Source organism: Tasmannia lanceolata, unplaced genomic scaffold, assembly GCF_043159265.1.
Source record: "Tasmannia lanceolata isolate RefF3 unplaced genomic scaffold, GAP_Taslan_0.1 ptg000013l, whole genome shotgun sequence".
NCBI lineage: Eukaryota > Viridiplantae > Streptophyta > Magnoliopsida > Canellales > Winteraceae > Tasmannia > Tasmannia lanceolata.
In genome coordinates this window covers 4,937,312-4,957,388 of record NW_027518690.1, presented here as the reverse complement: position 1 = coordinate 4,957,388, position 20,077 = coordinate 4,937,312, and the positions used below count along the sequence as shown (strand labels likewise).

Below are 20,077 nucleotides of genomic sequence, written 5' to 3'. Positions count from 1 at the left end.
TGATAATAATTTTTCCCGGAGAAGAAGTGAATACAAAAATTCTGTCTTGTCAGGGAAAAAAAAGGCTGTTTTCCAGAGAAAATAGCACCAGGGAAAAGAAGTGAACAGAGCCATAGAGAAAAGAAAAAAAAGAGAGAAACCAAAAAGTGGAGACCGATTCGGGGACCGAACAAATCTCTACACGCCACATGGCATGGGAGTGGTACTTTTGCCATAATCAAAGTAATCAAAACTTCAAACATGTGAGTATTAGTTCTGTTGGGCTCTCGCCTCTCGGTCCCAAGTTCAGTCTTCATATCAATATTCTTTTTAAACTTATGTTTTGATATTACCACCCAGTCGTCTTCGGAGGTAGGAAAAAAAACGAAAAACGGACGAGGCAAATTTTAGAAAACGATTATTTTGATATTGGCACTCTTCGGAAATGGGCTCGGCTTCGAGCCATAGCCATCTGACGCGATATTTCTTGGCTTTAAATTGTCGGCGGGTTAGAGAGAGAGAGAGAGAGCCAGTAGTAGTTTGTATAAAAAGCTCAAAACAGTGAAGAAAGAGAGAAAAATCCGGCATTTTCTCCCATCCTTAAAATCAGAGGAAAGCCGGTCAGATTCCAGTCCCCTCTCTGAAGAAATTCCACATCACATATACTCTCTTTCTAATCCTTTCCTTTTTTTCAACAAAATCCATGCCCTAACATGCTCTCATTTTCTCAAAATTCTTCTCCAGTTTTTAAGAAGAAATCGCTGCTGCAGGTAGTCTCCGATTCAAAGGATTTAAGAAGTTTTTTTTTTTCCTAATTCGCTGGATGTGTTGGTTATAAATTCTCTGCTACACTTTCTGTGAAATCTTTTAAGAAATCTGCCTTAAATGCAGTTGATTTTCGGATTGATTCGTGTGTTTTCCTGTTTTTTTGGGGAAATTTCGGTGCTTGAGCTGTGCAATGCTCTGAATTGGAGATTTGTTTCCTTTGTTCTGAAATTTTTAAGAATTCTGTCTTAAATGCAGTTGATTTTCGGTTGATTCACGTCTTTTCCTGTTTTCTTTTCTTGTTTTTTGGGGAAATTTCGGTGCTTGAGCTTTGCAGTGATCCGAATTGGAGATTTGTGCCTTATTATGTGAAATCGCTTGCATTTGGTTCGTTTTTCCTCAAAATGTTGAGAAATTGAGGTGGAGAACAGTCGATCTGGTGAAGTTCTTTAGATTTGGTGGAATCAGTGAATATCTATGGAGGATTCGGTTAATTTTGCAATAGGACGATTGATCTCGTTGCTTTCAAGATCAATTGTTTCGAACAGTGGAAATTCGTAGCTTCCTTGAAGATTACTGATGTGATGCGTTGGGATCAAGTGGATTGCTTGCATTTACAGATCTGGATCTGAGTTTTCTGTTTATAATTTTTGTTTTTTTATGTATTTTTCATATGTAATTTAGAGATATTTCCGCTTGTTTGTTCTTGTTTATATAGGGTCTAGTTTCTGCGATTTCCATGTAGGTTAGCAATTTCCATAATTTTTTCTTTTGTATTGTCATCACTTGATCTGCAACTGCGTGTCTTTTTCTTATTCCAAATCTTGATTTCTTGTTTCGAAGGAAGCTTTTTCTTATTTAATTACTTTTCTGCCATTGCAGATCTAGAAAGTAGAGGTGATCTAGATCAGTTTAAGTGAAGAATTCTTCAACAGCAGCAAAGCTGGCGGCAACAATAGCTTGGAGGTTTGCAGGCAGCAATGGCAACGGCCATGGAGCTAATGATCTGGTACATTCCCACTCAGTAGTTTACCTTTAGCAGTTGTTTAATTTGTTTGATTATTGCAGTGGAATAGGTTTTGCAGTCTTTTTTTTTTTTCTTTTTATGGCTGCTATTATTGACACTGCATTATTAGTCGGGCTAAAATGAATAGTCTAATTTATCGTGCTCATGTAACTTTAATAAACTGTGATTTCATATTATCCACTGTTTCAAAACACGGATTCGGGTCAAAACACGATCTAAGAAAATCCTAGTAAACTCGGCATGATGCGGTCGACTGATCGGTTGACGCGGCCATAACTCGGGAGAGTCAAAGGGGTTTTTATTGACTCTGTAAGGCAAAATGTGGAACGCGGCCAAGGGAAAAGGGAGTCAATTCGGAGGAGTCCATGATGACGCGGGGGAGTTTTAAAACTTTGCATATCATTATGGAACATGCAGATTAGCTTTTGCCCCTAGCAGTTGTTATATTTTTTTTGTTTACTATTGCTTGATTTCTTGAGGTTTTGGTTTCTAGTTGCAGGTCAGAAAAAAAATGCTTTTAAACGATTTCTTTCAGATTCCTTGTAGTCTTATAAGGGATATAGTTCATGGTCAAACGCTGTGGCATGTTACTGTTTGTTTGCATGTGGTTGCACTTCACAGGTTGATGTTCATTGGAGATTGGTATTTCAACACAAAATACATGCCCTTCCACTGTGTGGCATGCAGACTTTACTATGTCACTGCATATGCAGGCCGGGGAATCTGATATAATATTTTAGTTCTGAGCATGCTTGCTCCAAATGACAATTTTAGCACAAATTCCAAGCCATTATGAACAAACTGAGTTTAGAGAATGTACCCCCCCCCCCCCCCCCCCCCCCCTTCTTGTGTGTGTGTGTGTGTGTTTCTTTGTTTCAAGTTCTCTAAATAAAAACCATGTTGTTTATTGTTAAATATGATGCTTTAGTCCCCTACATTATTTGGTTTGATCTTTCACTTTTTTGGGATGCCTGTTATTCACCTTCAGGAGCAAAAAGGGAATTACAGCACCTAGGGCCAAAATTGACAAAGGACAACTGTTCTCTTAATGGTTTTTATGTCAACAGAGGGAAAAAAACTAAGCACGATAAATTAACTTCTCATGAAATAGGATCCATAGATGGTTGCTCCTAGTCTCCTACATCCTTTAGGTGTTAACTCGTCCCTTCGCTGATTTCTCCACAGTTAACTTGCCTATGATCAGGTCTAGCGTTCACAATTTGAGAAAAGATCTGCAAACAGGAAATGTAAACAACTGACTAGAATGTTTCCTCAGATATACACTTCTATCCTGATTTCTCAGACCTTGAATCAATAATGCCGAAATTGGCAGAAAAGACCATACTTAACTAGTTATCTTATTCATTGGTTTGGTATATTCGAGCTTGAGTTTGTGATTCAAATTTGCTACCTGATACTCTTGGAATGACCTTGGTTTATTAGGTTAGCTTATTTCTTCATCTTCAGAATCTTTGGTTACTAATCTGGTTATCTGTTGGCGTAATCAAGTGCCATGTTAGACCCATGGATCTCTACCCCAATGTGCAGGCAAACAATTGACGCTAAAAACTTACGAGTAGAAGAAAGATAGAGACAGTAAAAGTAAGGCTAAAGGTAATACATTTTTTTTTAAAAAAAAAAAAAAATTAGGCTAAAGGTAATACATAAAACAATGATATAGTTTCAAGTGATACGTGTGGGAAGTTTAGGCTTCATCCTTTTTTTTTGATGGGTAAGCTGGGGTTTGGCGGGTTATGCTTCATCCATACCACCATCTCTCTCTCTCTCTCTCTCTCTCTCTCTCTCTCTCTCTCTCACACACACACACACGCACACACACACGCACACACAACTACCCAAAATAAATAAGTAAATAAATAAATAAATAAATAAACAAAACCTTGGAATTTGACCTATCTGACATGTTGCTTATATGTTCAAATTTGTGATTGATATGACAAAACAGCAAGTTTCACAAACCCTGCAAGATCACCATGTAATTCCTTTTAAATAAAAAATCACTTAGGGGCCGTTTGGATACGCAGAATTTAGAATCCAGGTTTTAGTTTGAAAACAGTGTAAAAGAGGGTTCATGATCAAGCTGCTGTATGCTGTCCTGACAGCGTTTCTTGGATTTTAAGTAAGAAATCCAGGTTTTAGAAATCTCTCCCCCATCCCAAGATTTCTAAAACCTCGAAACATGGGACTGTTGCTTGCTGTCTTGCTGTTGGAAAGAAGGGCGAGAAATCAGAAAACAACGGCTGGTCTCCTTTTTCTCTCGTCTCCCATTCATGATTTTGATGAAATCGAAGATTCTAAAATCCACGTATCCAAATGGCCCCTTAGTGTACTTGATTTTCCTTTAATTGTAGCCTTGCAATTGACATGGGTGTGTACTAACAAAAAAACAGAAGAAAAAAAAATCCGATGCTATCTTGCAGCTGTTGTTTGTTCCCTTGACCATCTCGGCTGAGGCTCTCTTGTTTTCTTGTTGCTTTTGCTCTTTGAATAACAGAAGACAGGTGTGTACTTATTCTGTAGGGAAGTCAGCTTGGATATATTTGCCCTTTATTGACCAAGTCAACATGCCTTTGTATTTTGCACCATTGGGCTCTATTATTGAGCCGTAGCACTCAATATTAATAAATCTATGGCTTCTCAAACATCTGCTTAGACTTATGTGATAAATGCATAAGTTCCTAAATTTTTTATATTACCCTCTGTTTCTGTATCTAATATTACCCTTTTATGGTCACAGGAAAGAAATATGGAAGCTAAGCATCAGGACCTGGAGCCTCCAACTCCCCAGTCAGCTATGAAGATGAGTTTGAGGTGTGTGCAGAATGTTGTTTGTTAGAGAAGTTGGGTGCACAACCAAACAAACCCAAAATCATGTGTATTATTCATAGTTCTCTTTTTTGTTAGGCAAACATGATATGAAGTGTATGATAGTCATTCATATTTTATGACGGTGCATTTATTGGCAATCCCTAAATACACTCTAAATATCTCAATATATGGGCCCATAGTACAAATTTTCATTTCTTCTGATGGTCTTTGAGCAAGTGAGGAATAAGAGCAAAATTTGTGTCCAGAGACCTCAACTGAAGAACTGCAATTCTCTGTTCTTTGTTCCATATTTTAAATTCTTGTAACAACTACAAGTCTACAATTCTATGTAACAAGGAAGAAATCCCCATGTCAGTGTCAACTTGAAACCTTTTTCTTTGCACGGTTTAAAATCCCCACGCATTTGTAAATCTCTATTAGTCTCCCATTCAGTACTATATCCCCCCTGCTAATTGGATTATTTCTAATTCTTCATCTCTTAAAATATCAAAATTTTATCTTCTGCATCCCTCACACACACACACACACACACACACACACACACACACACAAGGCCCCTGTTGAGTTAGCAAGGAAATGTGAAAGGTATTTGTTCCACTATTGTTTGAAGGCTTCTCTAGGTTCCTACTAAAAGTTCTATCCACAGCCATGCCCTTATCTTGCACAAACTCCACAGATGATACTCACTACACCTCAATTCCAGTCCACAAATCTAATCCTTCACACAACCTCTGCCCAAGAAAACTGCAACCTCTATTATCGAATCCAAATCATTTCTAAACAAACACCACATATCTATTTGTTCGTGGTTGCAGCCGTTCAATATACTTCATTCTGCACCTAGTTATAGTTGAACTTAACGTTACAAACCTGTCACTTAGGAGTGGACAAATTCTCCCAATGGCCTGAAACTAAGGGGTATAATTTTTTTGAAAAGGGCAACAGAATATATATATATATATATATATATATATATATATATATATATATATATATATGTAAAAACAGAACCGAGGTGGGCCTGAAACTAAGGGGTATATTGGGGCACTTTTGTGGCACATCCATTCCTTTGGTGGGATACATGCACCATGAAGGATAAATTACTTCCTGAAAATTTTCTCAGGCTTTATTTAGAATCTGGAATTTCTTACATGAAACAAGGTTGACCTGTCAGCTCCTGGTCAGTTTTACTGTGGCACCACCTAAACTGCTCCAAGTATTAATCTTCGAACAACATATGGTCATTTCAAGATAAAAGAAAGCGTGCATTTCAACACTTTCCATATGTATATATTTTCTTTTTTGTAAGTGATATATAGCTGCCTTATGCCCCCCAACACTATGCATAGCGAGACACATGACTCACTTCGAATTTTTATTCCCACACTTCCTCTTGTTTAGGCATTCGAATTTTAAAGGAAAACATCAATTAGTTTAGAGATAGGAAGGATATTACCTCGTTTATTGATTTTCTTCACCCAGTAAGGACAGGTCTAATATATAATAGTTGCATGAATCTTATACTTACGGTGCTGTCACACTTTGTAATCTCATGCTTTCTAGATGTTTTTTCATAAAATGGACAGTTTTGTACTTTTGTCATTTCTACACATGCACCTTTACTCGCATGATTCTCATTTCCCGCTAATTTTGGCAACTAAGTTACCCATTCTGCATGATTATGGTCATTTGCTTGTCTTTGTGTCTCCTCCATCATTGGCACACTTATAATCGTGAGTTTGGATCCCCATAATAGTGTTAGAAAAACATATGCCTACATTGTGTATTATAGTATTTTTAGGAAGCTAAGGAGAACCGATAGACATGGATGGTGTTAGAAATTGAGTCCTTAAAACTTGAAAACATAGAGGGATACCCAAAACCAACAAGGCATCTCTAGAAAAATGCATGAACTAGTTGAATTGGGAAAACTTGTTGAGCTCTTCAGAGCATAATCAGGTTCGCATTCAGGTTTTGAAAACCGAGTTTTCAACTAACTGGTTGAAATGAACTATTGAACATTCTCTTGATCTCAAAACTATTGAACATTCTATTGTTTTATTTTTAAGTAGTCAAAGGTAACGCACTTTAAAATTATTTCCTTTTTCAGATTCATCTCTAGGTTGTGAACTTTATCTTGCAACCATGACTTTAGTCTCACATAAGCTTTGTTTGCAGGGACCGTAGTGGTAGTATGGAGGATCCAGATGGGACTTTATCAAGTGTCGCCCAATGCATTGAGCAGCTGCGTCGTAGCTCTTCGTCCCCGCAAGAGAAAGAGAACTCTTTGAAACAATTGCTGGACCTTATTGATACTCGCGAAAATGCTTTCAGTGCCGTCGGGTCCCACTCTCAGGCAGTTCCAATACTTGTGTCCCTTCTCAGGTCAGGGTCTCTCGGGGTAAAAATGCAAGCTGCTACTGTTTTAGGATCTCTATGTAAGGAGGATGAACTGAGGGTGAAGGTATTATTAGGGGGTTGCATTCCACCATTGCTTGGTCTCCTCAAGTCCAGCTCAACAGAAGGCCAAATCGCAGCTGCCAAAGCTATTTATGCTGTTTCTCAAGACGGGGCAAAGGACCACGTCGGATCAAAGATTTTCTCTACTGAAGGAGTTGTGCCTGTGCTGTGGGAGCAGCTTCAAAATGGGCTCAAGTCCGAAAGCTTAATTGATAACCTACTGACTGGAGCTTTAAGAAACCTATCCAGTGGCACTGAAGGATTTTGGTCTTCAACAATAGAAGCCGGAGGAGTGGATATACTAGTCAAGTTGCTCACAACAGGACAGTCAAGTACCAAAGCAAATGTTTGCTTCCTACTCGCATGTATGATGATGGAAGATGCATCTATTTGTTCTAGTGTTTTATCCGCAGAAGCTACTAAACAACTCCTCAAGCTACTGGGACCCGGCAATGAAGCCTCTGTTAGAGCTGAAGCCGCTGGTGCTCTTAAATCTCTTTCTGGACAGTGTAAAGAAGCAAGAAAGGAGATAGCTAATTCTAATGGGATCCCTGTTTTAATAAATGCTACAATAGCTCCGTCAAAAGAATTCATGCAAGGTGAGCATGCCCAAGCATTGCAGGAAAATGCAATGTGTGCTCTGGCAAATATTTCTGGTGGCTTGTCATATGTAATCTCAAGCCTTGGTCAGAGCCTTGAATCATGCACATCACCTGTGCAAATTGCCGACACATTGGGAGCTTTGGCTTCAGCTCTCATGATATATGATATCAAAGCAGAATCTGTTAGAGCATCAGACCCTATGATTATAGAGCAAATATTGGTTAAGCAGTTTAAACCACGGCTACCATTTCTTGTCCAGGAGCGCACGATAGAAGCCCTAGCTAGCTTGTATGGGAATGCTATCCTCTCTCAGAAACTAATCAATTCCGATGCAAAACGATTGCTTGTTGGTTTGATCACCATGGCCGTGAATGAGGTTCAGGAAGAACTGACAAGATCACTCCTTATTCTTTGCAACAATGAAGGGAGTCTATGGCGTGCACTTCAAGGTCGTGAGGGGGTTCAGCTATTAATATCCCTTCTTGGCCTTTCATCAGAGCAGCAACAAGAGTGTGCTGCGGCACTACTTTGCCTTTTATCTAACGAAAATGATGAAAGTAAATGGGCTATCACGGCTGCCGGTGGTATACCTCCACTTGTTCAAATATTAGAAACCGGGTCAGCAAAAGCCAAAGAAGATTCCGCAACAATCCTTGGCAATCTCTGTAACCACAGCGAAGACATACGGGCATGTGTTGAAAGTGCTGATGCCGTTCCTGCCTTATTATGGCTGCTGAAAAATGGAAGCCAGAATGGGAAAGAGATTGCCGCAAAGACATTGAACCATCTAATCCACAAATCGGATACAGGGACAATCAGCCAACTAACTGCCTTACTAACTAGTGATCTCCCTGAGTCTAAAGTTTATGTTTTGGATGCACTCAAAAGTTTGCTCTCTGTCGCACCCCTTACTGATATATTGCGCGAAGGAAGTGCTGCCAATGATGCCATTGAAACAATAATAAAAATTTTGAGCTCTACAAAGGAAGAAACTCAAGCTAAGTCGGCATCCATTTTGGCAGGATTATTTGCTGGCCGGAAAGACCTGCGAGAAAGTAACATTGCCGTGAAGGCTCTTTGTGCAGCCATGAAGCTACTCAACTTGGATTCTGAAAGGATCTTAATAGAGTCGTCTTGCTGCCTTGCTGCTATTTTCCTTTCAATTAAAGAAAACCGGGAGGTGGCTTCTGTGGGTAGAGATGCATTTGCTCCAATAGTCGTGCTTGCTAACTCACCAGTTCTAGAAATTGCCGAACAGGCAACGCGGGCATTGGCTAATCTTCTTTTAGATAATGAAGTATCAGAGCAAGCATTTCTAGAAGAGATTATTTTGCCTGTTACGAGGGTTTTGCGTGATGGCAGTGTTGATGGTAGGACCCACGCTGCAGCCGCAATTGCTCGCCTTCTCCACTGTCGTTCAATTGATCATGCTTTGTCTGATAGTGTGAATCGCTCTGGCACAGTTCTCGCACTGGTTTCTCTCTTGGAATCTGCTAGTATTGAGGCTGCCGCCACATCAGAAGTACTTGATGCACTTTCTCTTTTGTCAAGGTCAAAAGTACTTAGTGGGCATATCAAACCTCCGTGGGCCGTACTTTCTGAATATCCTCACTCTATAATCCCACTAGTTTCATGTATTGCTGCTGGAACACCCTTGTTGCAGGAGAAAGCTATAGAAATTTTGTCACGACTTTGCCAAGATCAGTCTGTTGTTCTGGGAAATATAATAGCTAATACCTCTGGGTGTATATCGTCCATTGCGAGACGAGTGATTACCGCCAACCACATTAAAGTCAAAGTTGGAGGTACTGCACTTCTTATTTGTGTTGCAAAAGAGCATCACCAAAAATTGGTAGAAACTCTGAATGAATCAAACTCATGCTCCCAGCTCATTCAATCTCTCGTTGAAATGCTCCCTTTGATGCATTCATATTCTTCGGTAGACCGTGGGGACAATGACAGCATGGACATTAGTATTTATAGGCATAACAAAGACCAAAATGGAAATGGAGGAACTAGCACAGGTGTGATTTTGGGTGACACTATAGCCATATGGCTTCTATCTGTACTTGCGTGTCATGATAACAAAAGTAAAATTGCCATCATGGAAGCTGGAGCAGTTGAAATTCTCACAGAAAAGATCTCTCAATATCTGTACCAAGCTACGCAGGTATTTTGCACTTTATATTTAGTTTTATAATTATTATGTGTGCCATAGGTTATTTCTAACCTATCTTTTAAAAAAAGAGGTTATTTCTAAGATATGTTGTGAATCGCATTTCATTCACAATTTATTATTTTTTTCCTGGTAATACGTTTATCTGTTTATGCTTGAATAGATGCTCCATTATTCATTGAATTCTTTATTATCATTCTAAGTCTAACTTTTCATGTCTGTATGCTCATAAATTCTGCAGAGCGATTCTAAAGAAGATAGCAGTGCTTGGGTTTGTGCTTTACTTGTTGCGATTTTGTTTCAAGACAGAGACATCATACGGGCACCTGCAACCATGCGATCCATTCCCGTGCTTGCAAATTTGTTGAAGTCGGAGGAGTCGGCAAACAGATATTTTGCTGCACAAGCATTGGCAAGTCTAGTTTGTAATGGTAGCAGAGGGACTCTTCTGGCTGTTGCTAATTCAGGGGCAGCTGGTGGTCTTATATCCTTACTTGGCTGTGCCGATTCCGACATATCCAATCTTCTGGAACTTTCCGAGGAGTTCGCTTTGGTGCGCAATCCAGAGCAAGTTGCTCTGGAGAGATTGTTCAGAGTTGATGACATTAGAGTTGGTGCAACTTCTCGGAAAGCAATACCTTTCCTTGTGGATTTGCTCAAACCAATTCCAGACCGACCTGGTGCACCTTTTCTAGCACTTGGGCTCCTGACCCAGCTAGCTAAAGATAGTCCCTCAAACAAGCTTGTGATGGTAGAAGCCGGGGTTCTAGAGGCCTTGACGAAGTATCTTTCACTTGGACCTCAAGATGCAACAGAAGAAGCTGCCACAGACTTGCTAGGGATTCTATTCGATAGTGCGGAAATACGGCGACATGAATCCGCATTTGGTGCGGTCAATCAGCTCGTGGCAGTTTTGCGTCTTGGTGGGAGGAATTCAAGGTACAGTGCGGCTAAAGCATTGGAGAGCTTGTTTTCTGCCGACCATATCAGGAACGGAGAAACAGCTCGGCAAGCGGTTCAACCCCTTGTTGAGATTCTTAACACTGGCTTGGAGAAGGAGCAACATGCTGCCATTGCTGCTTTGGTTAGATTACTGTGTGAAAGCCCATCAAGAGCCCTTGCCGTGGCAGATGTTGAAATGAATGCAGTAGATGTCCTTTGTCGGATTCTTTCCTCGAATTGTTCAATGGATCTGAAGGGAGATGCGGCAGAGTTGTGCTGTGTTCTTTTTGGAAATACAAGAATTAGGTCGACAATTGCCGCGGCTCGTTGTGTCGAGCCTCTGGTTTCTCTTCTTGTAAATGAGTTTAGCCCTGCACAGCATTCGGTGGTACGTGCACTTGATAAACTGTTGGATGATGAGCAATTAGCAGAGCTAGTTGCTGCTCACGGCGCCGTCATTCCTCTTGTAGGCCTTTTGTTTGATGGAAACTACACACTTCATGAGGCTGTTTCAAGAGCTCTGGTGAAATTAGGAAAAGACAGGCCTGCTTGTAAGATGGATATGGTAAAAGCTGGGGTCATTGATAGCATACTCGATATCCTCCATGAAGCACCTGACTTTCTATGTGCCGTGTTTGCGGAATTGCTTCGGATATTGACCAACAATACTAGCATTGCCAAGGGCTCATCTGCCGCCAAAGTGGTGGGGCCCCTTTTTCTTTTGCTAACTAGGCTGGAGTTCAGCCCTGATGGACAACACAGTGCTCTCCAGGTCCTTGTTAATATCTTGGAGCATCCCCAATGTCGTGCGGACCATAGCCTAACACCTCACCAGGCTATTGAACCACTTATTACTCTACTAGATTCACCAACTCAAGCCGTGCAACAGCTGGCAGCCGAGCTTCTTTCTCATCTGCTCATGGAAGAGCATCTCCAGAAGGATGCAATTACACAGCATGCAATTTGTCCCTTAATTCGAGTTCTTGAGTCCGGTACACACATTTTACAACAAAGAGCTATAAAAGCTCTTGTTAGCATCGCATTAACTTGGCCCAATGCAATTGCGAAAGAGGGCGGTGTCAATGAGCTGTCCAAAGTAATATTGCAAGCCGACCCTCCTTTGCCTCATGCTTTGTGGGAATCTGCAGCCTCTGTTTTATCAAGTATTCTGCAATTTAGTTCTGAGTTTTATTTGGAGGTACCGGTTGCGGTATTAGTAAGGTTGCTTCACTCTGGCACAGAAACCACAGTGATTGGTGCTTTAAACGCCTTGCTTGTGTTGGAAAGTGACGATGCCACCAGTGCAGAGGCCATGGCTGAAAGTGGTGCTATAGAGGCACTGTTGGAACTTCTCAGGTGTCATCAGTGTGAGGAAACTGCGGCAAGGCTACTGGAAGCATTGCTAAACAATGTAAAGATTAGAGAAACAAAAGCCGCTAAGTCCGCAATTTCACCATTATCCCAGTACCTTCTGGATCCGCAAACCCAAGCTCAGCAGGCGAGATTGCTAGCAACACTTGCTCTTGGCGATCTTTTCCAGAACGAGGGACTTTCTCGGACTACAGATGCTGTGTCAGCATGTAGAGCTCTGGTAAATTTGCTGGAGGATCAACCGACAGAAGAAATGAAAGTTGTGGCTATCTGCGCCCTGCAAAATCTTGTAATGTATAGTCGATCAAATAAACGGGCTGTTGCGGAAGCTGGTGGAGTGCAGGTTGTACTGGACCTCATTGGTTCTAGTGATCCAGATACATCTGTTCAGGCCGCAATGTTCATTAAACTTCTCTTCTCTAACCATACTATTCAGGAGTATGCTTCCAGCGAAACAGTGAGAGCTATAACAGGTATGTCCTTATCTATTTGCCTTGGTGACTATCTCCAACTGTTGTGATGGCTGCTTGGTAGCATTAGATAAGATTTATCTTCTGGTTTTCTTAACTTACTGACTGGTTGCCTGAATTACCATAAGAAACTTCTCTACCGTGGGACTATAATCGTTCTATTTTTACTTATATTTTACTGGCACACTTAGATTGTGTGGGACTTGGAAAATGTTATGATTTGTGGACACGGACACGAGTGTTGCCTGCTGACACGAACACGGAGTGTCGGACACGGCGAACTCCCAAAATTTAGAAATGGGGACTCACCTAAAATAGAAAGTACATATAACCATGATTTGTGTACACAGATTCGTGTGCGGAGTTTCGACATGGATATGAGGTATCTAACATGGCAGCCCCTAAAAATCTAGAAATAGTGTCACACTCATACACATACATACATATAAAGTTATTGACATAGCAGTAAACTTAAAAGAGTCTAAAGGAGTGTCGACACATGTGGACAATGGTGATGTGTCGGACACGACACGGCATGTGTGTCGGCAATAAATTCAAGTGTCGGCCAAATCATAGGGAAAATGTAATTTGTTTGGATTTCATGTTGAAGGTTCTCTTGCCATGCTTCTATGTTGGAGTTGAGTATCATTCATTAAAATAGTTAAAGTGATTGCTACCATCACTTGAAATTTTTTTTTTTTTTTTTTTTGATATAGTTTCAAAGGTTAAGAGGGCGAGCCTTGGCGCAATGGTAAGGTTGCTCCATTGTGACTTGGTGGTCACGGGTTCGAGTCACGGAAACAGCTTCTTTGCAAAGCAGGGGTAAGGCTGCATACATCTAGCCTTCCCTAGACCCCGCAATGGCGGGAGCCTCGTGCACTGGGCCGACCTTTTATATAGTATCAAAGGTTCTATTGTTTTAGCCTTTTAGGACTAAGTTGATTCTGTTTCATTTCTCTTGATTTGGCTAGACATCATTCTTGATGTTGATCTCAAGAAATGATGTTAGACTGTTAGTTCTTCTTCCTCTCTCTCCATTGATAATAAATAAATGAACATGATTTTTCATATCAGGGTTTTAATTATTTTTTCTTTATCTTTTAGGTTTTAATCTCTAAAATAGTGTGAATCTTCGTACTGAGTTTAATTCTTCCACTCCTCACATTTACTTAGCTCCATTTATTGTTCAGGGTTTTAAATTTCGGTTTCCGTTTCGGTTTCGGTTGGAAATTTTGGTAGAAATCCTGTAAAATCACAAAAATATATAGAAACATATGTAAATGACATAATTTAAACACGGAATTTCAGGAAATGCTAAAATAAGTACAAATATACACATAGAAATAATCACATAAGAAACACAACCATCCATAATTTTTTAAAAATATCAAACACCTACTGCCATGCCCTGTTGCTCATGTCTGATAATTTAGTACAAACCAAATTTCACATGTAATTTATATAAATATTTATCCATAATACATGCATCCCATATCACATGCATTTCATATAAATATAATTATGTAACACATACTGATATGGTATACCACTATTACACGCGATTTTGGTTTATGCATTTCGGTCATTTCGGTTTTGTTTTATGTGGGGATGGAACAGAAACATTTCAGTCATTTCGTATCGGTTTCGGTGGAAGTTTAAAGTTATGTTATGGTTCCATTTCCTTTCCTCTTTCTTATCTTTTTTAAGAAGCCATATTCAAATAAATGAAACTCATAAAATAAACCCTGTCAAGGTTGTAAGTTTTCACTTATTAGAAGTAGGAAGACGGTGAAGTAAGGAAGAGGAGAGTAGAAAATAAACCCTGTCAAGTTGTAAGTCTTTACTTATTAGAAGTAGGAAGAAGGTGAAGTAAGGAACAGAGGAAAGTAGAAGAGCAGGAGAGAAAGGTATAATAACCAATAGTTGATAGTCCTTATGAAGGTGATCCCCCCCAATCGGCATCTGAAAATTTTTCCACGCTGAGATGATTGTTTTTCTTGTATACAAGTCCTTTTCCTGGTGCTGCCTTAAGGTATCTTAGAATTCTTCTAATGTTTTTACAATGATCCTCATGAGGACTTTGCATGAACTGACTAACAATGCTTATAGGAAAGCAGATTTCAGAATGTGTAATCGTGAGATAAGTTTTCCATCATGATGTCGATATGGACTAGGATCTTCAACAAAATTGCCCTTATCCTTGATCAATTTTATATTGGATCCATAGGGGTATTGATAGGCTTTGCCCCTAGCATACCAATCTCAAACAGAAGTTTAGTAACTTATTTTCTTTGGGACAAACTAATGCAAATTTTCATCTTGCCACTTCAACCCTAAGACGGCAACATAAAAGTCCTAAACCATTGGTCTGTACATGATCTTGTGGGTACCTCTTGATCCCATTTATTTTCTTTTGATTATTCTGATAACCCCAATGTCATCTATGTATAGCGATGGAATCGCAATGCTACTACCATGTCTGTGTACAAATACAAAGTGATCCACATGGCTTTTCCAAAAGCCAAACTTTATGAATATAGTTGAATTTATCGAACCATGCATGGAGAGACTGCCCTATAGGTTGCTCCATATAAGCCATGCATGAAGAGACTGCCCTATAGGCTTCTCCATATAAGCATATTCATGAAGATCTCTGTGAAGAAAGGCATCCTTAACATTAACCTATTGTAATGACCTATCTTTATTTGCTACAATTGAAATAATTACTCGAACTGAATTTAGTTAATCACGGCCCCAAATATTTCAAAATAGGCAGTACCATCAGTTTGCGTGTATCATTTGGTCACTAATCTGATTTCAGCTCCTCAATTGTTCCATCTAGTAGATACTTAATAGTATGAACCCAACGACATCCTAGGACACACTTCCATGCAGGTAATTCAAAGAATCCCCTGATGTAGGCTGGGAAAGAGAACTAGAAGAAGAAGAAGAAGAAGAAGAAGAAGAAGACGAAGAAGAAGAAGAAGAGAAGATTAGAAGTAGAAGAGAAGAAATTAGAGAGAAGTAGAAGAAGAAGAATTCGGCAGGGAAAGATGTTTCACTCAATAATCTCAATAATTTATCAAAATTAACAAAAGAGGTGAAAATTGGTTAATCCCTAAAAGACAAACTCCCTAAAAAGCAATAAGACTAAAATAACCCTAATAATACCACTAATCCCAAAAATATCCCTAAGAACAACAAAATAACCCTAAAACTAATAAAAAGAGATACCTACATGGGCCCATGAGTACGGCCCCGCCTAGAATTCCAGATTTAATAAAAAGTGATCCCCATTTTGCTCTCCTATTTCTATGACACTTTTTTAGTCTAATATATTTGATTATAATTTTTGCGCTGAAGTTCTTTTCATGCATACATAATTTCCCGCAGCATCCAATTAATTTCTTGCTTTTGCAGCTGCTATTGAAAAGGAGTTATGGGCGACGGGAAGTGTGAGCGAGGAGTACTTAAAAGCTCTAAATGCATTATTTAGCAACTTCCCACGGTTGAGAGCCACAGAACCAGCCACACTATGTATTCCTCATCTGGTCACGTCCCTTAAAACTGGCTCAGAGGCAACTCAAGAAGCGGCATTAGATTCACTTTTCCTTCTCAGGCAAGCTTGGTCGGCTTGCCCAGCTGAAGTCTCTAAAGTCCAATCGGTTGCTGCATCAGACGCAATTCCTTTGCTGCAATACTTGATTCAGTCGGGCCCACCTCGGTTTCAAGAGAAGGCTGAACTCCTTTTGCAGTGTTTGCCGGGGACATTAATGGTTATTATAAAGCGCGGAAATAATTTGAAGCAATCAGTGGGAAACCCAAGTGTCTACTGCAAGATCACGCTTGGAAACACTCCACCCAGACAAACTAAGGTAAGAGATGGTACCAACCTTTTATTTTTCATTTCCGTTCAAGTACAAACTCTGTTTTCGTATACGCTATTTAAACGCTCCCCGTTTCCATCATCGATTTGCCCCGTTGAATTCCTTTTGCCTTGGCTGAGTTCTCATCCTAGTCCGAATGTTTCCCTCTCAAAACATTAGAAAAGTTCCTTGACTCGCCCGAGTAAATCAAAAGTTGACCGCGCCAACTATTGTCTCCCCGAGTCTACTCCTTTTTACCTTGGACATTGATCATAGGCTTTTTAAAGTAGAGATTATTATCATTTCTTTATAAAGCCAGATATTTGGATCATTCCAAAGGTTCTAATAGTGTTTGTCTTATCCGCGAAATCAATGATGTTCAATCATTGGTTTAGAGAAAGGCCATTGAGCTTTCATGGCCTAGTTTAGACCAGTATTTAAAAACTTGTTGACTCAACTTGGAACTCACCCGAGTCGACTCCCTTTTACCTTGGCCGCGTTGCCCCGTATCCGCATTCCGCATTTTGCCATACAGAGTCTATAAAAACAAAAAACTCCTTTGACTCTCCCGAGTTATGACCGCGCCAACCGTGTCAACCGCATTCTTGGCCGCGTCTGCGCTGAGTCAACGAGGATTTTCTTGGCCGTGTTCCACGTTACATCCGCACTTTTAATCACTGGTTTAGACTCCGGTTCTTTTGATTAGGAGTCTCCAATCTTTCAGCCTCCTTGGACCACATTTTTTACCGCTGTAATGGATCTCTGAAAAAAACAAACCATTTTTCTTCTATTCTTCAAAGTTGGCACTTGGTTTTAATACCATATAATTTGGGCATATATAATTCAGAACTTTTGTCTTCCATGCAACCTATCTAAACCTTCTATCATTTTACGTACTCGCAAACATTTTCTTCTACAACTTCACCATATAACAGTAAAACTATAATGTCATTCATATCCTCATTATCACTCACCCATATTTACACTAATATCAATTCATTTATTCCCTAGGTTCTGTCTACCGGTCCTTCACCCGAATGGGACGAAAGCTTTGCATGGGCATTCGACAGTCCTCCCAAAGGCCAGAAGCTTCATATCTCTTGCAAGAATAAGAGCAAATTTGGAAAGGTAAGCAAATTTCCTTATATCTCATCCCGTCTTTTATTTTTCTAGAAACTGACAATGATCCCTTCTCCATTCACAGAGCTCATTTGGAAAAGTAACTATTCAAATCGATCGAGTGGTTATGTTGGGAGCAGTCGCCGGAGAGTACACATTGCTGCCGGAAAGTAAAAGCGGCCCCTCTCGGAATCTGGAAATCGAATTCCAGTGGTCGAACAAATAACAATCCTTAACGAGGTAAATGATCTTTTCTTCTCCCCTCTTTTCCCCCTTCACTGTAATTGTAACGTTGAGAAATGAAAAATGTTTTCCCTTTATTTCTTTGTTATATTTTATGTTGATGTATATACTCTGCAGAGGATCTTTGGTCTCGTAGTTTTCTCTCTGCAGTAAAAAAAAAAAAACACAGTGTGTTGTCTTTTGCTGCTTGTTTGTGTTGAATTGTATTCTTTATTTTTTTTTTGTGCTTGCATATTCTCTGTGATAAAGCTGGGGAAGAAGAGAGTATGTAGCTTCTTATCTTTGAATAATCATTGATTTTGTTGCTTTATGAATTGAGTTTTCTTCTTTTAAATTTGGGTTGCTGGGCAGATAATTTTAAAGTAACAAGTGTGGGTTTGAATATCAAAACCATGGGGTGAGAATTTCAGTCCCTTGATCTTATTGCAGCACGGTTATGGAAAGATGAATGTCTTGTTCAGGTTGTAAATTTGGAATTTCCACTCGCACCCCCTTTTGTTTGTCCTTTCCTTAATATGAAGAGACAAACAAAAGAGGTAAAAATGCAGATGTATTTTGGAAAAGACAGACAATAGGGGGTGGGAATATCATTCCCCTGTGTGCTATCTGGCTATCTGCCTGTCTACCGGTCAGGAAGTTTGTTCGGCGATATTTGCTAGGTAATTTTGCGGAAATACATTTCACAGCTGGCTTTTGCATGAGAGAACAGCCACCTCAGATGAATTAAATGAATAAGACAAAATCTGCTGAAAAGTGAGCCCGTGTTACTGTTCTCTCATGGAAAAGTCAGCTGCAAAATGCCATTCCTTCAAAATTCCCTAGGCATTGTTTGGTTGTACAAACAAACACTGGCATCCTTTGGAATTGCCAATATTGTATTGAAATTCAAGACGATATGGTGCCCTACACTCAAGTAGCGTGCAGGTGGTACTTCCACCCTTGATATTTGATCCAACACTAGCCTCTTAAAAAGTGGGCTGCTGTTGGATCAAATATCAATGGCGGTACTTGACGGCCGGGCATCATATAAAAACTCAAAATTCAAGACAACTATTCACCATGTTTCCACATTTTTGCACATGTGACGCTTATGTGGCACTCATGTCACCCATTTCAAATTTAAATTAAGTTCTACCAAGGTAAAATTTTAGTGGAAGAATAGTGAAAAATGTATTCTCTCTCTTACCTATATCTCTCCTCACCCTATATTGGTAATGACACCCCTACTTTTTACACCACTTTTCAAGAGGAGTGATGAAATGACGGTGGCAGTAGAGAGAGATGTGGTGGTAGACGAAGCAATTTTCTGTTTAGGCATGACTGGTGGTTATAGGCCAACACCTTCCTCATATCTTGTACAGCTCATCTTTATAAAAGGTTCCACTTTTCATTCTCTACCTTTACTAAAGCCTCTCTCAAACAAACTCCTTTTTCCCTATCATATCAATCTCACCATGTGAACTCAACAGTAGTGGCATGTCAAAAAGAAAGATGTGACTGCTGGTTTTTGTTGCATGCAAAAGAGACTGATGTAATGATTTCATAATAGATTTTTGAGGAAAACCACCACTTCTTTTCTTCTGATTTTTTGGTGGGTAAGCTGGGGTTAGGCTGGACCCCTACCAGATTTCATTAACCAAAAAAGAAGTACAACAATGGGGGCTCGAAAGCCAACAAAATGGGAACAAATTCCCAGCAAGAGAACAACCAAGGAAGCTCGGAGGCCATAGAGAAGGACAGAGACTGAAGACAGAGCACATACAATATGCCTTTTTGGGCTTACAATAGATAACAAAGGAGTTAGAGCCGCACTAATTCTTTGCCTCTAGCATCCTCATTTAGGATGTGAGTGAGATCTGGTGGATAGAGCTGATCGGAATGGCCGTGCCTTTGCATGGGCAGTTGCGCTTGGAAAGGAAATCAGCTGCGGAGTTTGCCTCTCTCCAGAGATGGCTGATTCTCCATTGAGTTTCTTTCAGGACCTTCATTGCTTGGATCAGAGCAGGGATGTTTCTCCAGGGTGGCTGAGAAGAGAGAGCTTGCCATACTCCATACATTTCTATGTGCTGCCATACATGCCTGCCAACTAAACTCAGTGATTACCTGGGAAATGACAACCCCCTCTCCCAAACCGATTGTGCGTGGTTTTAAATTTCGACCGAAATCCGAAATTTTGCGAAACTGAAATGGGGTTTACACGATACGT

General features: G+C 40.0%; 1 protein-coding gene across 1 annotated transcript; it reads left to right on the top strand.

The window, feature by feature from the left end:
* The first annotated feature begins 504 nt into the window (after nucleotides 1–504).
* On the top strand, nucleotides 505–18,181 carry CSI1 (binding protein). Its single transcript, XM_077393848.1, has 8 exons — nucleotides 505–749; nucleotides 1,627–1,753; nucleotides 4,530–4,603; nucleotides 6,800–9,854; nucleotides 10,102–12,646; nucleotides 16,064–16,518; nucleotides 17,521–17,637; nucleotides 17,714–18,181. Exons 3-8 carry the CDS (start codon nucleotides 4,539–4,541, stop codon nucleotides 17,852–17,854), a joined length of 6,378 nt encoding a protein of 2,125 aa, XP_077249963.1. The 5' UTR covers nucleotides 505–749; nucleotides 1,627–1,753; nucleotides 4,530–4,538; the 3' UTR covers nucleotides 17,855–18,181.
* Nucleotides 18,182–20,077: the final 1,896 nt, after the last annotated feature.

Excerpts from the sequence above, each read along its gene's own strand:
- CSI1 (XM_077393848.1), top strand. The coding sequence starts at position 4,539 with ATGGAAGCTAAGCATCAGGACCTGGAGCCTCCAACTCCCCAGTCAGCT. Across the intron at positions 4,604-6,799 it reads GCTATGAAGATGAGTTTGAG|GGACCGTAGTGGTAGTATGG; the intron begins GTGTGTGCAGAA and ends CTTTGTTTGCAG. Across the intron at positions 16,519-17,520 it reads CTCCACCCAGACAAACTAAG|GTTCTGTCTACCGGTCCTTC; the intron begins GTAAGAGATGGT and ends TTTATTCCCTAG.